Source organism: Cervus elaphus, chromosome 5, assembly GCF_910594005.1.
Source record: "Cervus elaphus chromosome 5, mCerEla1.1, whole genome shotgun sequence".
Classification (NCBI taxonomy): Eukaryota; Metazoa; Chordata; class Mammalia; order Artiodactyla; family Cervidae; genus Cervus; species Cervus elaphus.
Genome location: NC_057819.1, coordinates 109,041,265 through 109,055,337, shown reverse-complemented (window position 1 = coordinate 109,055,337; position 14,073 = coordinate 109,041,265). Strand labels below are relative to the sequence as shown.

At 41.9% G+C, this 14,073-nt stretch overlaps 1 protein-coding gene across 2 annotated transcripts in view; it reads left to right on the top strand.

Moving 5' to 3' along the window:
* The first annotated feature begins 4,966 nt into the window (after positions 1 to 4,966).
* The window catches only part of KAT7 (lysine acetyltransferase 7), a 33,215-nt gene continuing 24,108 nt past the window's right edge, over positions 4,967 to 14,073 (top strand). For both annotated transcript variants that reach the window (XM_043904235.1, XM_043904234.1), the window contains exons 1-4: positions 4,967 to 5,143; positions 7,867 to 8,014; positions 12,254 to 12,430; positions 13,548 to 13,787. In XM_043904235.1, the coding sequence (XP_043760170.1) occupies positions 5,129 to 5,143; positions 7,867 to 8,014; positions 12,254 to 12,430; positions 13,548 to 13,787 (580 nt within the window). In that variant the 5' untranslated portion in view covers positions 4,967 to 5,128. The remainder of the gene's footprint in view (positions 5,144 to 7,866; positions 8,015 to 12,253; positions 12,431 to 13,547; positions 13,788 to 14,073) is intronic.

The following is a 14,073-nucleotide window of genomic DNA, read 5'->3' as shown; positions in this document are numbered from 1 at the left end:
ACCAAATTAACAAGTGGCCAAGAAGGTAAGAGAAGTTCCTGGCCTTATCCAGCAAGAGTAAGAAAGAAGGAACCACGAATGATCTCACTCTTTTTTTTTTTTTTTAATTAAAAAAAAAACATATATTTTCACTGATTCTATTTTCAAGGCAGCTGTAAATTAAAAGATTTTAATATGAATTATGGTCACATCAGCAAATTCTGAGATTTTCAGAGGGATAGGGACTAGGTCAATACTTTTACTCAGAAGTTATGAGACTGGCCTGGCTACACTAGCGTTGTCTTTAAAAGGTCAAGGCATGCTTCCTCACCTTAAAGGACAGTTATTATGCACACAGAAGAAACTGCTGTCCTTAACCACTACTGGTCAGAAAGAGGCTTAGAGGAGAGAGGACTGGTTCTGTGCAAGTCTTTCCTAACTGAGCCAACAGCCGGCAGTGGCCATCCCATTTACCGAGCCCTTTTAGATGCCAGCAAGAAAGAAGCGGGAGACGATGTGGCCAGCCAGGCAAGACTCCCAACCTCGAGGAACTCCTAGGCCTTTGAAATAAACAATGGACAACTATACTTTGTATTTGAAATATGGTATATATCATTTTACTGGCAAGGGGAACATCTGAAAGGAGATTGAGGGATCTTTTAGGAAGTTTCAAATGAAACAGAGGAGAGGAGATACAGATATAAGGGAGAAAATTCACAAGAACACACACAGAAGATTATCCCTGCTCCCCTTGCCTGGTTTGGCTCCCCCTCGACTCTGGGTAAGGTTATTATTATGGCAGCGTTCTGATTGGTCTCCTTGCCACTCTGATCAGTCCCCCTCACAGATTCCAGAAACAGATCTAAAGTGCATGCCTAATCTTGGGACTCCTCTGCTTAAAGACCTTTAGGGGTTCCCCCTCACCTTCGGCCCGGGCTCCTCAGCAGGACATTTAAATGGTTCCCCACACCATTCCTGCCTCTTCTTTCTGTCAACCACTCCAAATCTAGTGATGCCTTTAGCCACCGACACACAGTGCTGCTCCACACCTCTGTGCTTTTTGCACATGCTGTGCCCTTTGTAAGAAAGGCCTTCTTCTTGTCTGCAGGGAAACTTACTTGTCCTATGACGTTCACCTCCTCTATGCATACTTTCCTAAAGCTTCCAGATAAAATCCCACATTTCCTCCTCTGTACCACTTTGGAACTTTGCTCATTTTTCTATTTTTCCATTACTGCTCTATTGTGTTTTGGAACAAGCTTACTGACCTAAGGAAACATGATGTTTTGTCTATCTTGCTTTGACTCAATACCTAATATATAATGCCTGGGTAATCATTCTGTATCTTTTGAGTTAAGTGAAGCTCAATAGAAAAAAGCAAACAACCCACTGAGACCATATAAAGTTATAGTCACAAACATTAAGATGTTACAGCCATAACTAGGGTGACTGGAATAACAGCCATTTATTTAGCACTTACTCTATCAGGAATTGTGCTAAGCTCTTTATAACAATCATTTCCTTTAATCTTTATAACAACTCTTAAGTGGCTATTCGTATCTCCACTTCACAGATGAGAAAATTGAGACACAGGTAAATTTTATAACATGTCCAAGAGCAATGCAGACAGAAAGTGACAGAGCTGAAATTCAAATCTAAATCTGACATCAAAGCCCTGTATTGGACACTAGAAGAGCTGATGAATAAAATAAGTAGGAGTTATGTTCCTATTGCTTGTTAGGCACAGAGTGAGGGAAACAGCACATCTACCAAGTTGTATAAGAAAAAGTACATACAAAGCAGTAAATGCAAAGTAACACATATCACTATGCCCTAACACCTTAGAAAGAATAAATCAGGAAAGACCTTCTGAAGAAAGTAAATATTAAAGAAGGCTGAGCGATGCATCAAGGCAGGAAGAAAAGCCTGTATGAACGTGTAAAGGCAACAACAGTGGAGCTACCTATGTGAAGTCTGGCAGATGAGGACAGGCAGGGGGCAACTGGTAAAAGGTAACTGATGAAACCAACATCAGTTCCTGCTTTGAGTGATAACTGTGTCATGATGAAAATAACAAAGTAAAGAGTATGTGTAGTTCAAAAAAAGAAAGGAAGAGAGAAAAAGCTTTCAGGATTTCCCCCTCCCCATTCTAAACATACCTAGGTGTTTGACTTTCATCTTTAGTACTTTTCTTATGATCACATTTCTATCCCACTGGTGTTAGTTTTTCCATCTTTTTTGCTAAAGGGTACACTTTCCAAGGGCAAGAACCATGTCTAAAGGAAACCGTAAACTCTTTTAGTGCTGGTTGCAGTGTTTGAAAATTCAGTGTATGTGATTAACATTGAACATCTGTAATGTTGGTGTTTGTATGATGAATAGTTTAGTCGGGATAAGATTTTACTCTAAAATACTAATTTCCAGGGAGGCATACTTCACCATCTTTGAGTGCTATACATTCAGACTGTGAAACAGTAAACATATTATGATTGACCAGCAAGAATTCACTGTAGGCTTCACAGGTGGCGCTAGTGGTAAAGAAGCCGTCTGCCAAAGCAGGACACATCTGCCAATGCAGGACACGTCTGCCAAGATGTGGGTTCCATCCCTGAGTCAGGAAGATCCCCAGGAAAAGGAAATGGCAACCCCCTCCAGTATTCTTGCCTGAGAAATGCCATGGACAGAAGAGCCTGGCGGGCTACAGTCCATGGGATCGCAGAGTCACACACGACTGAGTGACTAAGCACAGCATAGAATGGACTGAGTACTATTAAGAATGGTATTAAAGAAGTGAGACATGCTCTTAACATAAGAGCTCCTTACCAACAATTGGGGAGCCAGAACACTCAAAAATAACCTTAGGAACATACCAGTAAGTACAGAATAAAAGTAATAGTGTGAAAGTAAATGTTTAAGTCCTAAGGGGATACAAAAGAAGAATAAACAGGAGCCCTTTCCAAATAAGATCTTATGTACACTTCAAACTAAGTTATTCAAAGATATCTATAGTAAAAACTAAAAACTAAAATAATAAAAACAAAATACCAAAAGCTGTCTGCTTTAACACTAGCCCAGAATATCTCCTTGGTGGCTCAGATGGTAAAGAATCCGCCTGTAAGGTGGGAGACCTGAGTTTGATCCCTGGGTTGGGAAGATCCCCTGGAGGAGGGCCTGGCAACCCACTCCAGTATTCCTGCCTGGAGAATCCCAAGGACAGAGGAGCCTGGCGGGCTGCAGTGCATGGGGTCGCAAAGAGTCAGACAGGACTGAGGGATTAAGCACACAGAATATCTCCAAGGAGAGTGCTTAGCTAAGCGTCTGGAACTTCAGTCCTTCGGAGTCCTCTGTTTAGCACATCAATCAAATGTTTGCCTGATGCTGCTTTGTTCTTAATCTCAGCTCCAGGGGGAAAAAAATCTCCATTTTAGCTAGCCTCAGGTGACACTGGGGTCCAGAATCCTAAATTAATGACTGAGCCTGCCTGGCTCCCACCCAGGCGCTCCGGGTAAGGCCTTGGTCCTCTCAAGGATCTTCAGCAAGGCTAAATCCTCAACGGGCTTCCTTGTGGCTCAGCTGGTAAAGAATTCGCCTGCAATGCGGGAGACCTGGGTTCGATCCCTGGGTTGGAACATCCCCTGGAGAAGGAAAAGGGTACCCATTCCAGTATTCTGGCCTGGAGAATTCCATGGACTACAGTCCATGGACTCGCTGAGTTGGACATGACTGAGCGACTTTCACTCACTCACTAAAATCCTCAACGTCAGCTCTCCACTTCCCAGCCTTTAAACTCTTCCAGCCTTACACCGCGGAAAAGGCAATGGCACCCCACTCCAGTACTCTTGCCTGGAAAATCCCATGGATGGAGGAGCCTGATAGGCTGCGTCCATGGGGTCGCTAAGAGTCGGACATGACTGAACGACTTCACTTTCACACATTGGAGAAGGAAATGGCAACCCACTCCAGTGTTCTTGCCTGGAGAATCCCAGGGACGGGGGAGCCTGGTGGGTTGCCGTCTATGGGGTCACACAGAGTCGGACACGACTGAAGTGACTTAGCAGCAGCAGCAGCAGCCTTACATCTTCCACAACTTCTCCTTTCGAGCCCCCCTTCACTATTATTCAAAAATCAGTGCCTGAGATCTAGCTTTACTAAAAATATTCCTTCCTGTTCCTCCGTCTCCCAACTCTTGGCTGAAGCAGCTGAATTTCAAGAGGTCACTTGGGCTTATGAAGTTCAATGCTTCTGCGGCTCTGGAGCACACAGATGCACACACATTCTCATCCTGAGGGCCACCCAAGGTGCTCACACCCATACAGGTTAGGGTAAGGAGCCGGGTGCTCACCACAGAGCCAAACTGGCTCTTCTTTGGAGCTACAGCTTCTGGAGAATGGTTCGGTCACCTTTCGCGATTGAACGAAGTAATTTACTTGATGTTTGCTAAAGGGCAAGGACAATGTCTCCTCTACAAGAAACTTTCCGGTGATGGACGCTCCTTTCGTTGCTTTCTCAAGCTCCCATTCTTCACCATTTTGACACAGGATAGCTGTTAAAATTGTTTCTTCTGCAAAATATCCCTTCCCAACTTTGAGTTTATGCTCATAAACGGAAACGTCCTTTAGCCAATTCGGCGACGAAGGGGTTAAATCTCAGCAACCTGATGGATTCTGGGGCTTTCCTTCCTCGACTTCAGAAATTAAAACGACCAGGAAGGGAAATTTTGCCCAAGGTAAAGATGAGAACTGTTAACTTCAATCGTCTGGCTTCTGCCCCAAACAGGAATGGCTACCCACACCTACAAAGAGTGCCATTCCCCTAACTAAATATGGCTGGCCCCACTTTCCACCACCACGGCCACTTCCTGCCCAAGTCCAAAATGGCGCTCAGTAGCCTCACCAGGGGAACGAACCTCCCAGGATCCTCTCTGACCCGTAACGTCAAGTGACGCAAACCCCAGCCGGAAGTGGAGGAAAAAGCGCCTCAGCCCGCGGCGCCTGCGCAGAAGGCTCTAGACGCTGAGAAGCAGGAGGCACTTGGGATCGTCCGCAGGATTGGGACTGCTACAGAGGCCGCCACGGAGCCCGCCGGAGCCACCGTTCCTGCTGCTGCCGCCGCTGCCCGAATCATAACCGTCGGGCCGCAGCAGCCGGCAATGCCTCGAAGGAAGGTGAGAGGAACAGGACGGGAGGGATGGCGGGTTTCTAAGGACAGTCGTTTGAGAAACATGACGCACTTGGCCACGCCTCACAATGGTTGGGTTCCAACTTCCCGCTCCCCCGAACCTAGCTTAGCAACCCTCTTCTGTCCATACCCAACAGAAAAATGTGGGCCCGACCCTGGCCTCGGCCTATGGTTGCAACTATTCCCGCCCTCTGCTTGCCTGGCTCGGAGGCGTTCTTCTCGTTAATTGGTCGCTGAAACGTCTAGAAGCATATTGATTGGCTGGTGACACCGCCCATTTGGGCTCAACGGTCACCTCCCCGCGTGTGGGGGCGGTGTCTGGGCCCGGCTCTATCGCTGTCCGACAGGCCGTAGAGAACGATCTCTCTTCTCTTGATTGGCTAGGCCTGCCAGTCTGTCCTGTGGGGGCGCGGTTTATCGGGACCGCGATTGGGTGGCTCGAATCCCCTCCCTTCCGTCTGATGATGCTCACAGAGGCGGGGTTTTGGAGCATCCTTCCTTTCCCTGCGGGGGATACAACAAAGCCGAGAACTGGGTGGTAGAGAACCAGCGCCCACTCCCAAGGGATCTCACTCTGGCCTGTTGCTCCTAAGCTGTAATTTTTCCTTGTCTGCTTAGTTAGCGCCTACAAAATGCAGTTCGTTAAATCAGAAACTTCCTAGAATTAGATGGGGTTTATAAGATCACCTAGGGACACCCCCACCCCTTCTTTTCTCAGCTAAACAGACAGGCTTAATGGAGTACCCCAAGCCACTCAGGCAATGCAAAGCCGAGACTAGAACAAATCTAATTCAGTTAAACAAATGTTTATTGACTGCTTGCTACCTGCTGGCTGCTGGGGATTCAGAAATTAATTAAGACATGATCCCTGGCTTAAGGAAATCTGAGTCTGATGGGGAAAACAGACTCGTAAATAACTTGAAAGGATCTAGGAAATTCGCTACTTGGCCGTAATAGACAAAGCTTAATGGCAGGAAAGTGAGAGAGCAATGAAGTCTGCTATGGAGGAAGATGGGAAGTAGATTAGTAAAAGCCGGGAGAGAAGAACTCGATTCCATGATCAAGCCAGGAAGGTGATGGTCAGAGATAATCAGGGATTCAACATCTGAGTAATTGGACTGGATAACTTTTAAGACTCCCCTTTTATCTGTCAATTTGCTGTGGCTGTCTCTGGAGCCTCCACTCAGTATCTGGGCAGATTAGCCTTGGAATATTTGGCAAGTTGATTGTATTTTTGTTCATTTCTGCAGAAATGTTTCTCTTCCCAGAGGCTTTCAAGTATTTATACTTTTTAATGTCTCCTACAGTGATGTACATTGATAGGTGGTATTTATGTTAAGGTTCACCAAATGCAAGAATAGTACTGGTACCTTGGAATTGGCCCACAGTTCTCTTTCTGCAGTTCCCAAATACAGAGAACTTGTGAAAATGTACGCTTTTTAGTAGCTTATTTGGTGGCAAAACCTGTCCTAAACTGTCCTGAGGCGATTTACAGTTTCTGTGTGTCTAATTTAGTGTGATTGTCTATAAATTTTGCTGCAGAAAGGGTATTATTTGTAGCATGTGTGCAAATTTTTCCCTTTCCAAAAATCTAAAAGATTGTGAATTCTAAACACAACTGCTTAGGATTTTGAATAAAGAACTTATATCAATAATTTGAAGCTTTAGTGTTTATTTTGGTTTTGTTTTTATTTTTTTAGCAAATGTATTTCTCTTTCTGGTTTAGTAAAAGGTACAGTGTTAATAAAAGTTAACACTTTTATTAGCGCAGTTGATAAAAGTTATCTCTGTGGCTAATCATGCCTGGAAGGCTAACAATTGGTAAATAATTATTAATCCAAAAGGTGATTTTTAAAAACCTTCTGTTTGCTGCTGCTGTTGCTGCTAAGTCGCTTCAGTTGTGTCCGACTCTGTGCAGATCCCATAGATGGCAGCCCACCAGGTTCCCCTGTCCCTGGGATTCTCCAGGCAAGAACGCTGGAGTGGGTTGCCATTTCCTTCTCCAATGCATGAAAGTGAAAAGTGAAAGTGAAGTCGCTCAGTCGTGTCCCACTCTTAGTGACCCCATGGACTGTAGCCTGCCAGGCTTCTCCGTCCATGGGATTTTCCAGGCAAGAGTACCGGAGTGGGTTGCCATTGCCTTCTCCAACCTTCTGTTTATGCTTACCTATAAGTCTTCATGTGCAAGTCACTGCCTTCCCCCGTTTCTTAAAGCACTTTGGCATTCAAATGGAGAAACTTTAAAAGTAGATAACATAAGAAAGAAGAATGTTACTGTCTTTCTCCCTAAGTTCTTTTAGGACCATGACATTTTGAATTAGTGTGTGGTTTTTAAAAATGTAATAGCTGTTCATGGAGACTTTGAACAAAAGCTACTCTAAAGTTCAATGGGGTCTAGCACTAACATTTTTCTCATTACCCTTGACTTACTGTAAGTACATGTTTTATGTCAACCAGACTGTTTTGAGTAGAATATTAAAGTTTGTGGTACTGACCTAATGAACTTGTTTTAGAATTATAATAATACAGTAAGAATTCTTCTCCTGTATTTATTTAATAAAGGTGCATTATTTGTCAATTGTTCCATTTAAATAAAAGGAAGGTTTGAACTTGGTGTTATCAGCATCACAGTCTGTTTTACTTCCAGTGTTAATTCAAACCTACAGAGTAAATGTTTCTGTGCTAATGTCTGAATCTATGGTGTTACAGAGGAATGCAGGGAGTAGTTCAGATGGAACCGAAGATTCCGATTTTTCTACAGATCTGGAGCACACAGATAGTTCAGAAAGTGATGGCACATCCCGGCGATCTGCTCGAGTCACCCGCTCTTCAGCCCGGCTAAGCCAGAGTTCCCAAGGTAAGAGGCAGCTTCCTTTTTCATGATCACACCTCACAGCTTATTGCACGTCATATTATTGCGCTGGTTAATGTGGAAACTGGTCCCTTGTCTGAATGTTGATGACAGAATCTGGTAAAATGCAGAATAAATGACTGTGAAGTGTCATGTGTTTAAAAATGGTTCCATTTGGGGAACTGTTTAATTTGTAGACCCGAAAGAACTGTGTCTGGTTTAATAGATGTGAGACACATGAATGTCCTGAGTCATTTAATTTTTTATAGATTACAGTCTTCCAATCAGTAAAATGAGAGTATTATCTTTTCACTTCCTAAAAGTGGTTTAGGCCTAGGGACTTAAAGTGCTCTCTTGAAGAACTTGTTATTGTAGGAGGCCCAGTACTTCTAAGTGAAGTGAGGTGAAAGTTGCTCAGTCATGTCAGACTCTTTGTGACCCCATGGACTACACAATCCATGGAATTCTCCAGGCCAGAATAGTGGAGTGGATAGCCTCTCACTTCTCCAGGGGATCTTCCAGGTTGATCTTCTTTGATCACCCCAGGGATCAAACCCAGGTCTCCCACATTGTAGGCAGATTCTTTACCAGATGAGCCACAAAAAAGCCCCAGTACTTCTAAAACCATGTTTAATTATACAATATAGTCAGGTACAGTTAATAAATAGAAACAGTTGACCAGCTGTCAATTGTAAATATCCAGAATTTTGCTTTGGTAGTAAAGAATGGGGAATCTTGGTGTTGGAAGGTGTAGTGCAGTTGGCCATCTGGGCTTGGATTTGGAGGGTATCCCTGACCCTCCTGGCTCTGCTCTGGGATTCTATGGGGAAGACAGAAAGTTGTAATTAATACAGAAAGCCAATGATCAATTAAGAGGGATAGTAAATTAAGGAAAATATAAAATACTTTGAGCACTTTTAAATAGTATTTATTTGGTTAATTGCTGTATGAACATGTTGCAGAATAAGAGAAAAACATTATTTTTTCAAGCAAGAAGGTGGGAACATTCTCTTGTAGCAACTGTTCTTTATTTTTGAATCTAATATTTGAGCTGAAGTATAGATGTCTCTTGATTGCTCAGCTTTAAGTTTTTATCTTTTGGTACAGTGGGAATATTGATAAATGGCTATTGTAATTGAGGTACTATGCTATGTTCTGGAATACCATGATAGAAAAATCACACTTCTTACCCTCAAGGAGCTTACAGTGTAGTGCAGGATGTAAACTGGTATGATAATGTATTGTGGAGTGGGCTCTGAGAGAGGTTGGCATAGAGTACTGTGGAAGTCCAGAGGTGGAAATCTTAAAGGATCTAGTAGGAATTTACAAGTTGAAAATGGAAAAGTGGTATTACAGGCAGAGGGTATGCAACAGATTGTGCATAAGTGATCTTAGAAAGTGTAATTGGCCATGCACTGGACAGCTGACAGATGTAAATATTCAAAATAGCTAGGAATTATTAGGTTGGTGCAAAAGTAATTGCAGTTTTGCATTGTTGAGTTTTGCCATTTGATACTGGAATACATTCTTAAATAAAAGTGGTTTTCTTACACATCGTTTCAATGCGCAATTCTTGCTTTATTGTTTTTGCTAGTGAGTTATTACTTGTTGTTTATTTTTATATGTATTTTAGACTGTGGAAATGATGTTAGACAAAAAGCAGATTTGAGCGATTTTCTTGTTCAAATTCAAAATGGGTCATAAAGCAGCAGAGACAGTTTGCAACATCAGCAACACGTTTGGCCCAGGAACTGCTAATGAACGTTCAGTGCAGTAGTAGTTCGAGAAGTTTTGCAAAGGCCTTCAAGATGAGGAGCGCAGAGGCCAGCCATTAGAAGGTGACAGAGACCAATTGAGAGCAACCATAGAAGCTGATCCTCTTACAACTACACAAGAAGTTAACCAAGAACTCAATGTGGCTTGTTCTACAATAGTTTGGCATTTGAAGCATATTGGAAAGGTGAAAAAGCTCGATAAGTGAGTGCCTCATGAGCTGACCACAAATGAAAAAAGGATCGTTTTGAAGTGTGATCTACTACTAGGTTGGTGCAAAAGTAATTGCGGTTTCAGACTGTGAATTTTAAATCATTATAACTGAGCTCAAACACATCTTTATTCATCAAAATAGGAACCATTACAGTCAACACATTATTGCAAACAAGAAATAAATTTGTTTATTTGTGTAGTGTAAAAATCCATGCTTTAGAATTCACTGAACTCTTGGAAAGCACTTTCTGCCTCCTGCTGATTGTGGAAGCATTTTCCCTGCAGAAAGTTGTCGAAATGCTTGAAGAAGTGGTAGTCGGTTAATGAGAGGTCAGATGAATATGATGGATGAATCAAAACTTTGTAGCCCAGTTTGTTCAACTTTTGAAGCCTTGGTTGTATGACATGTGATCAAGCATTGTAATAGAGAAGAAGTCTGTTGACCAATATTGGTTGCAGGTGTTGTGTTTTTTCAGTGCATCGCATCGATTTGCTGAGCATACTTCTCAGATGTAATGGTTTCACCGGGACTCAGAAAGCTGTAGTGGATCAGACACCTGCAACAGGCCACCAAACAGTGACCATGACCTTTTTTTGATGCAAGTTTGGCTTTGGGAAGTGCTTTGGAGCTTCTTACCGGTCCAACCACTAACCTGGTCGGTCGCTGGTTGTCATATAAAATCCACTTTTTGTCGACAAGTCGAAGGTCATAATCCAATCAAGAAGTGGTTCCTTGTTGCATAGAGAAGACAACACTTCAAAATGACAGTTTTTTAAATTTTTGGTCAGCTCATAAGGCACCCGCTTACCAAACTTTTTCACGTTTCCAATTTGCTTCAAATGCCAAATGACCATCGAATAGTCAGTGTTGAGTTCTTGGGCAATTTCTTGTGTATTCGTAAGAGGATCAGCTTTGAAGATTGCTCTCTGTTGGTTGCTGTCACCTTCTGATGGCCAACCATTGCGTTCCTCATCTTGAAGGCTCTTGTCTTCCTTTGCAAAACTTTGTGCACCACCACTGCACTGTACGTTCATTAGCAGTTCCTGGGCCAAGTGCATTGTTGATGTGCAAGTTGTCTCTGCTGCTTTATGACCTATTTTGAGCTCAGGTAAAAAAATTGCTTGAATTTGCTTTTTGTATAACATAATTTCTATAGTCTAAAACAGCAAGTAATAAGTCATTAGCAAAAAAAAAAATAAAGCAAGAAATGAGCATTAAAATGTGTATAACATAACCACATTTATTTAAGAATGTATTCCAATATCAAACAGCAAAGTTCAGCAATGCAAAACGACAGTTACTTTTGCACCAACCTAATACCTGAGCCCTTGGTCTCTTTCTAGTTACACTTTATCACCAGTAAGTTACACAACTCCTGGGGACACCATTCACAGTATGATTCATGTTAGATGGCCCTTTCTAAAACAAAATGTAGACTACATTGTAAATGAAGCCCCTTGGAGATATGCAAACTGAAAACCGAGCTGTGTGCCAACTTTTACACAAGAGTTTGAGAATTTCAGTTTTCTTTGAAGAATCTGTAAGATTTACATATTAGGATCTTTTGTTGTTTAAAATACTTTAATTTTAGCTCTGAATTGCTTTTATTCCTGTAAGTCTCTTGAGATTGGAGATGTAAAAGAACTATTGGCTGCTTCAGGATAGATTTCTGCATCCAAACAGTTTTAAGGTTGTATCCCTACCTTACCCTTTATGAATCTAGTATTATTTTGCTTTAGAGTGTCAGATAGGGTAATCAAGAAGAAAAAAAGGTCCTTAAAGAAAGGAAATATTTGCATATTGTTATATCTTTAGCAGTAGAGTGTCTCTTTTCTGGTGGGTTAGAGTAAAGGAAGAAAGAGCATGTAGCTAATATTTATAAAGCACTACATTTGGATATCTAAGAATCTTATTATTAAGTCCTTTATATGAGTTATTTCACTTATTTCTCACAGCAAATGTGTGAAGAATGTGGTACTAGTATTTTCCTCCCTTTTTTTTATAGATTAGGAAATAGGCTTGGAGAGATTAACTTGCCCAGTATGCCCAGCTAGTTAGTGTGATGAAGTGGAATTGAATTACATTCAGTCTTGATTCCAGTGCCTAAGCCATTAATTCTGTGCTGTACTCACCTGTCTACTGTCTCTATGTTGCTTGTATTTAGGAGAACCTACATGCTAATAAGTCACACTAATGGAATATAAAACATTTCTTTCTTTTTTCTTTAATTGTTTTATTATTTTAAAAATCGGGATCAGATTCCAGTCCTGTTCGAAATTTGCAGTCTTTTGGCACTGAGGAACCTGCGTATTCTACCAGGAGAGTGACCCGTAGTCAGCAGCAGCCTACTCCAGTGACTCCGAAAAAATACCCGCTTCGGCAGACTCGTTCATCTGGCTCAGAAACTGAACAAGTGGTTGACTTCTCAGATAGAGGTGAGTGGGTATGGGTGATTTGGACTCATTACAGAGAGGATCTAATCAGTTTCCTCTTATAAGAGGCTTGGAGCCACTGCAGATAGATGCCCAGTACAAAATTCAGCTAGGTGATTGGTGTTTGTCTGATTCCTTTCTTACCTCTTTCTGAGGACAGTTTGATACTCTGCTGCTCTTGAGGTCCAGAGTAGCTGGAGTATATTTGATCTGGCTTACAGTAGGCAAAAGAAACTGACGACCTCTTACCCACAGATGAAGAAGGCTTAAAACAGTTTTTCTTACAGTCGTGCTTATGGGTCCATTTATCTCTGAAGTTCTGAGGAGGAATGACTGTCAGTAATGCGGAATGAATGGTAAGCTATTGAGGTTGTGATTCACCAGGCCAAATCAGAGGCCTTAGAGCAAAGACTATGGACTGCTGAATTTCTAGCCTGCCAACATGGTCTGTTGGTTTGATGGCATCATATTTACTTTCTTTAAAAAAAGTGGCCAGTATTTGAAAAAACAAAGATTCTATGTAGAAACATGAGTTACTAGTTTCTTTAAAAAAATGGAAAGCTCTGGGAACATTAGGTGGCCATTCACCACATAATTGACTGGAACTGAATAGTAGCTATCCCTTTGAGAGAGACAATCGGCTCTTGATTTGGCCTTGCTCAGCACTAGTAGGCATTTGGTTTGCAACACCTGATTCAGAGTTAGTCAAGTCCTTTCACACTCACACCAGGTATGTTCAGTGTCATCCAGAAAGAATCATTTTCATTTATATTCCATCCTATGTATCTCCCATCAGGAGAGTAGGATGATAATGTTTTTTAAAAGTTTATTTCCATCCAGGTTTGATTATTCATGATTTGGGGCTTGGGAGAAGCACAAATAAGTGAAATGTATCATGTAAACCTCAAATGGAATTTTAGTCAGAATTTAAAGTTGCACAGGGGGAGTGGTTATTAGTTTTTCTTCATTTTCCATTTAGTTTTATGGCAGATAAATGACAAAAGTTACTGGTTAAATCACAGGAAGAGGATCTTGGGAAGCCTGTAAACTCTTCTGAATATTATAATCCTCTAAGTAAAATAAACTTCATTCATGAGTCCTACCAATTGTTTTACTTTAGAAACTAAAAACACAGCCGATCATGATGAGTCTCCACCTCGAACGCCAACTGGAAATGCCCCTTCTTCTGAATCTGACATAGACATCTCCAGCCCCAACGTGTCTCACGATGAGAGCATTGCCAAGGACATGTCCCTGAAGGACTCGGGCAGTGATCTCTCTCATCGCCCCAAGCGCCGCCGCTTCCACGAAAGCTACAATTTCAATATGAAGTGTCCTACACCAGGCTGTAACTCTCTAGGTAAGTGTGCCCCCACCTCATGGCACCGTGGATTGTGTGGTTTTATCTCTCTCTGGAATTAGGATCACCCAGAAATGTTTAGTGTTCCATTGCGACTTAGCTTCTTAGGGTCTTCAGTGACCACTGCTTAGAATAACACTGAATTGCTCACTTGGATAAAAGCATTCCTGCTTCTTGGCTTATTGTCCATAATAACAGATTTGGTTACAAGGAAATTAACTATGATGCACCATTCAGTTTATTGAGAACTTTTCCCAGTGAAAAATTCTTTCATTTTTCCAACAAA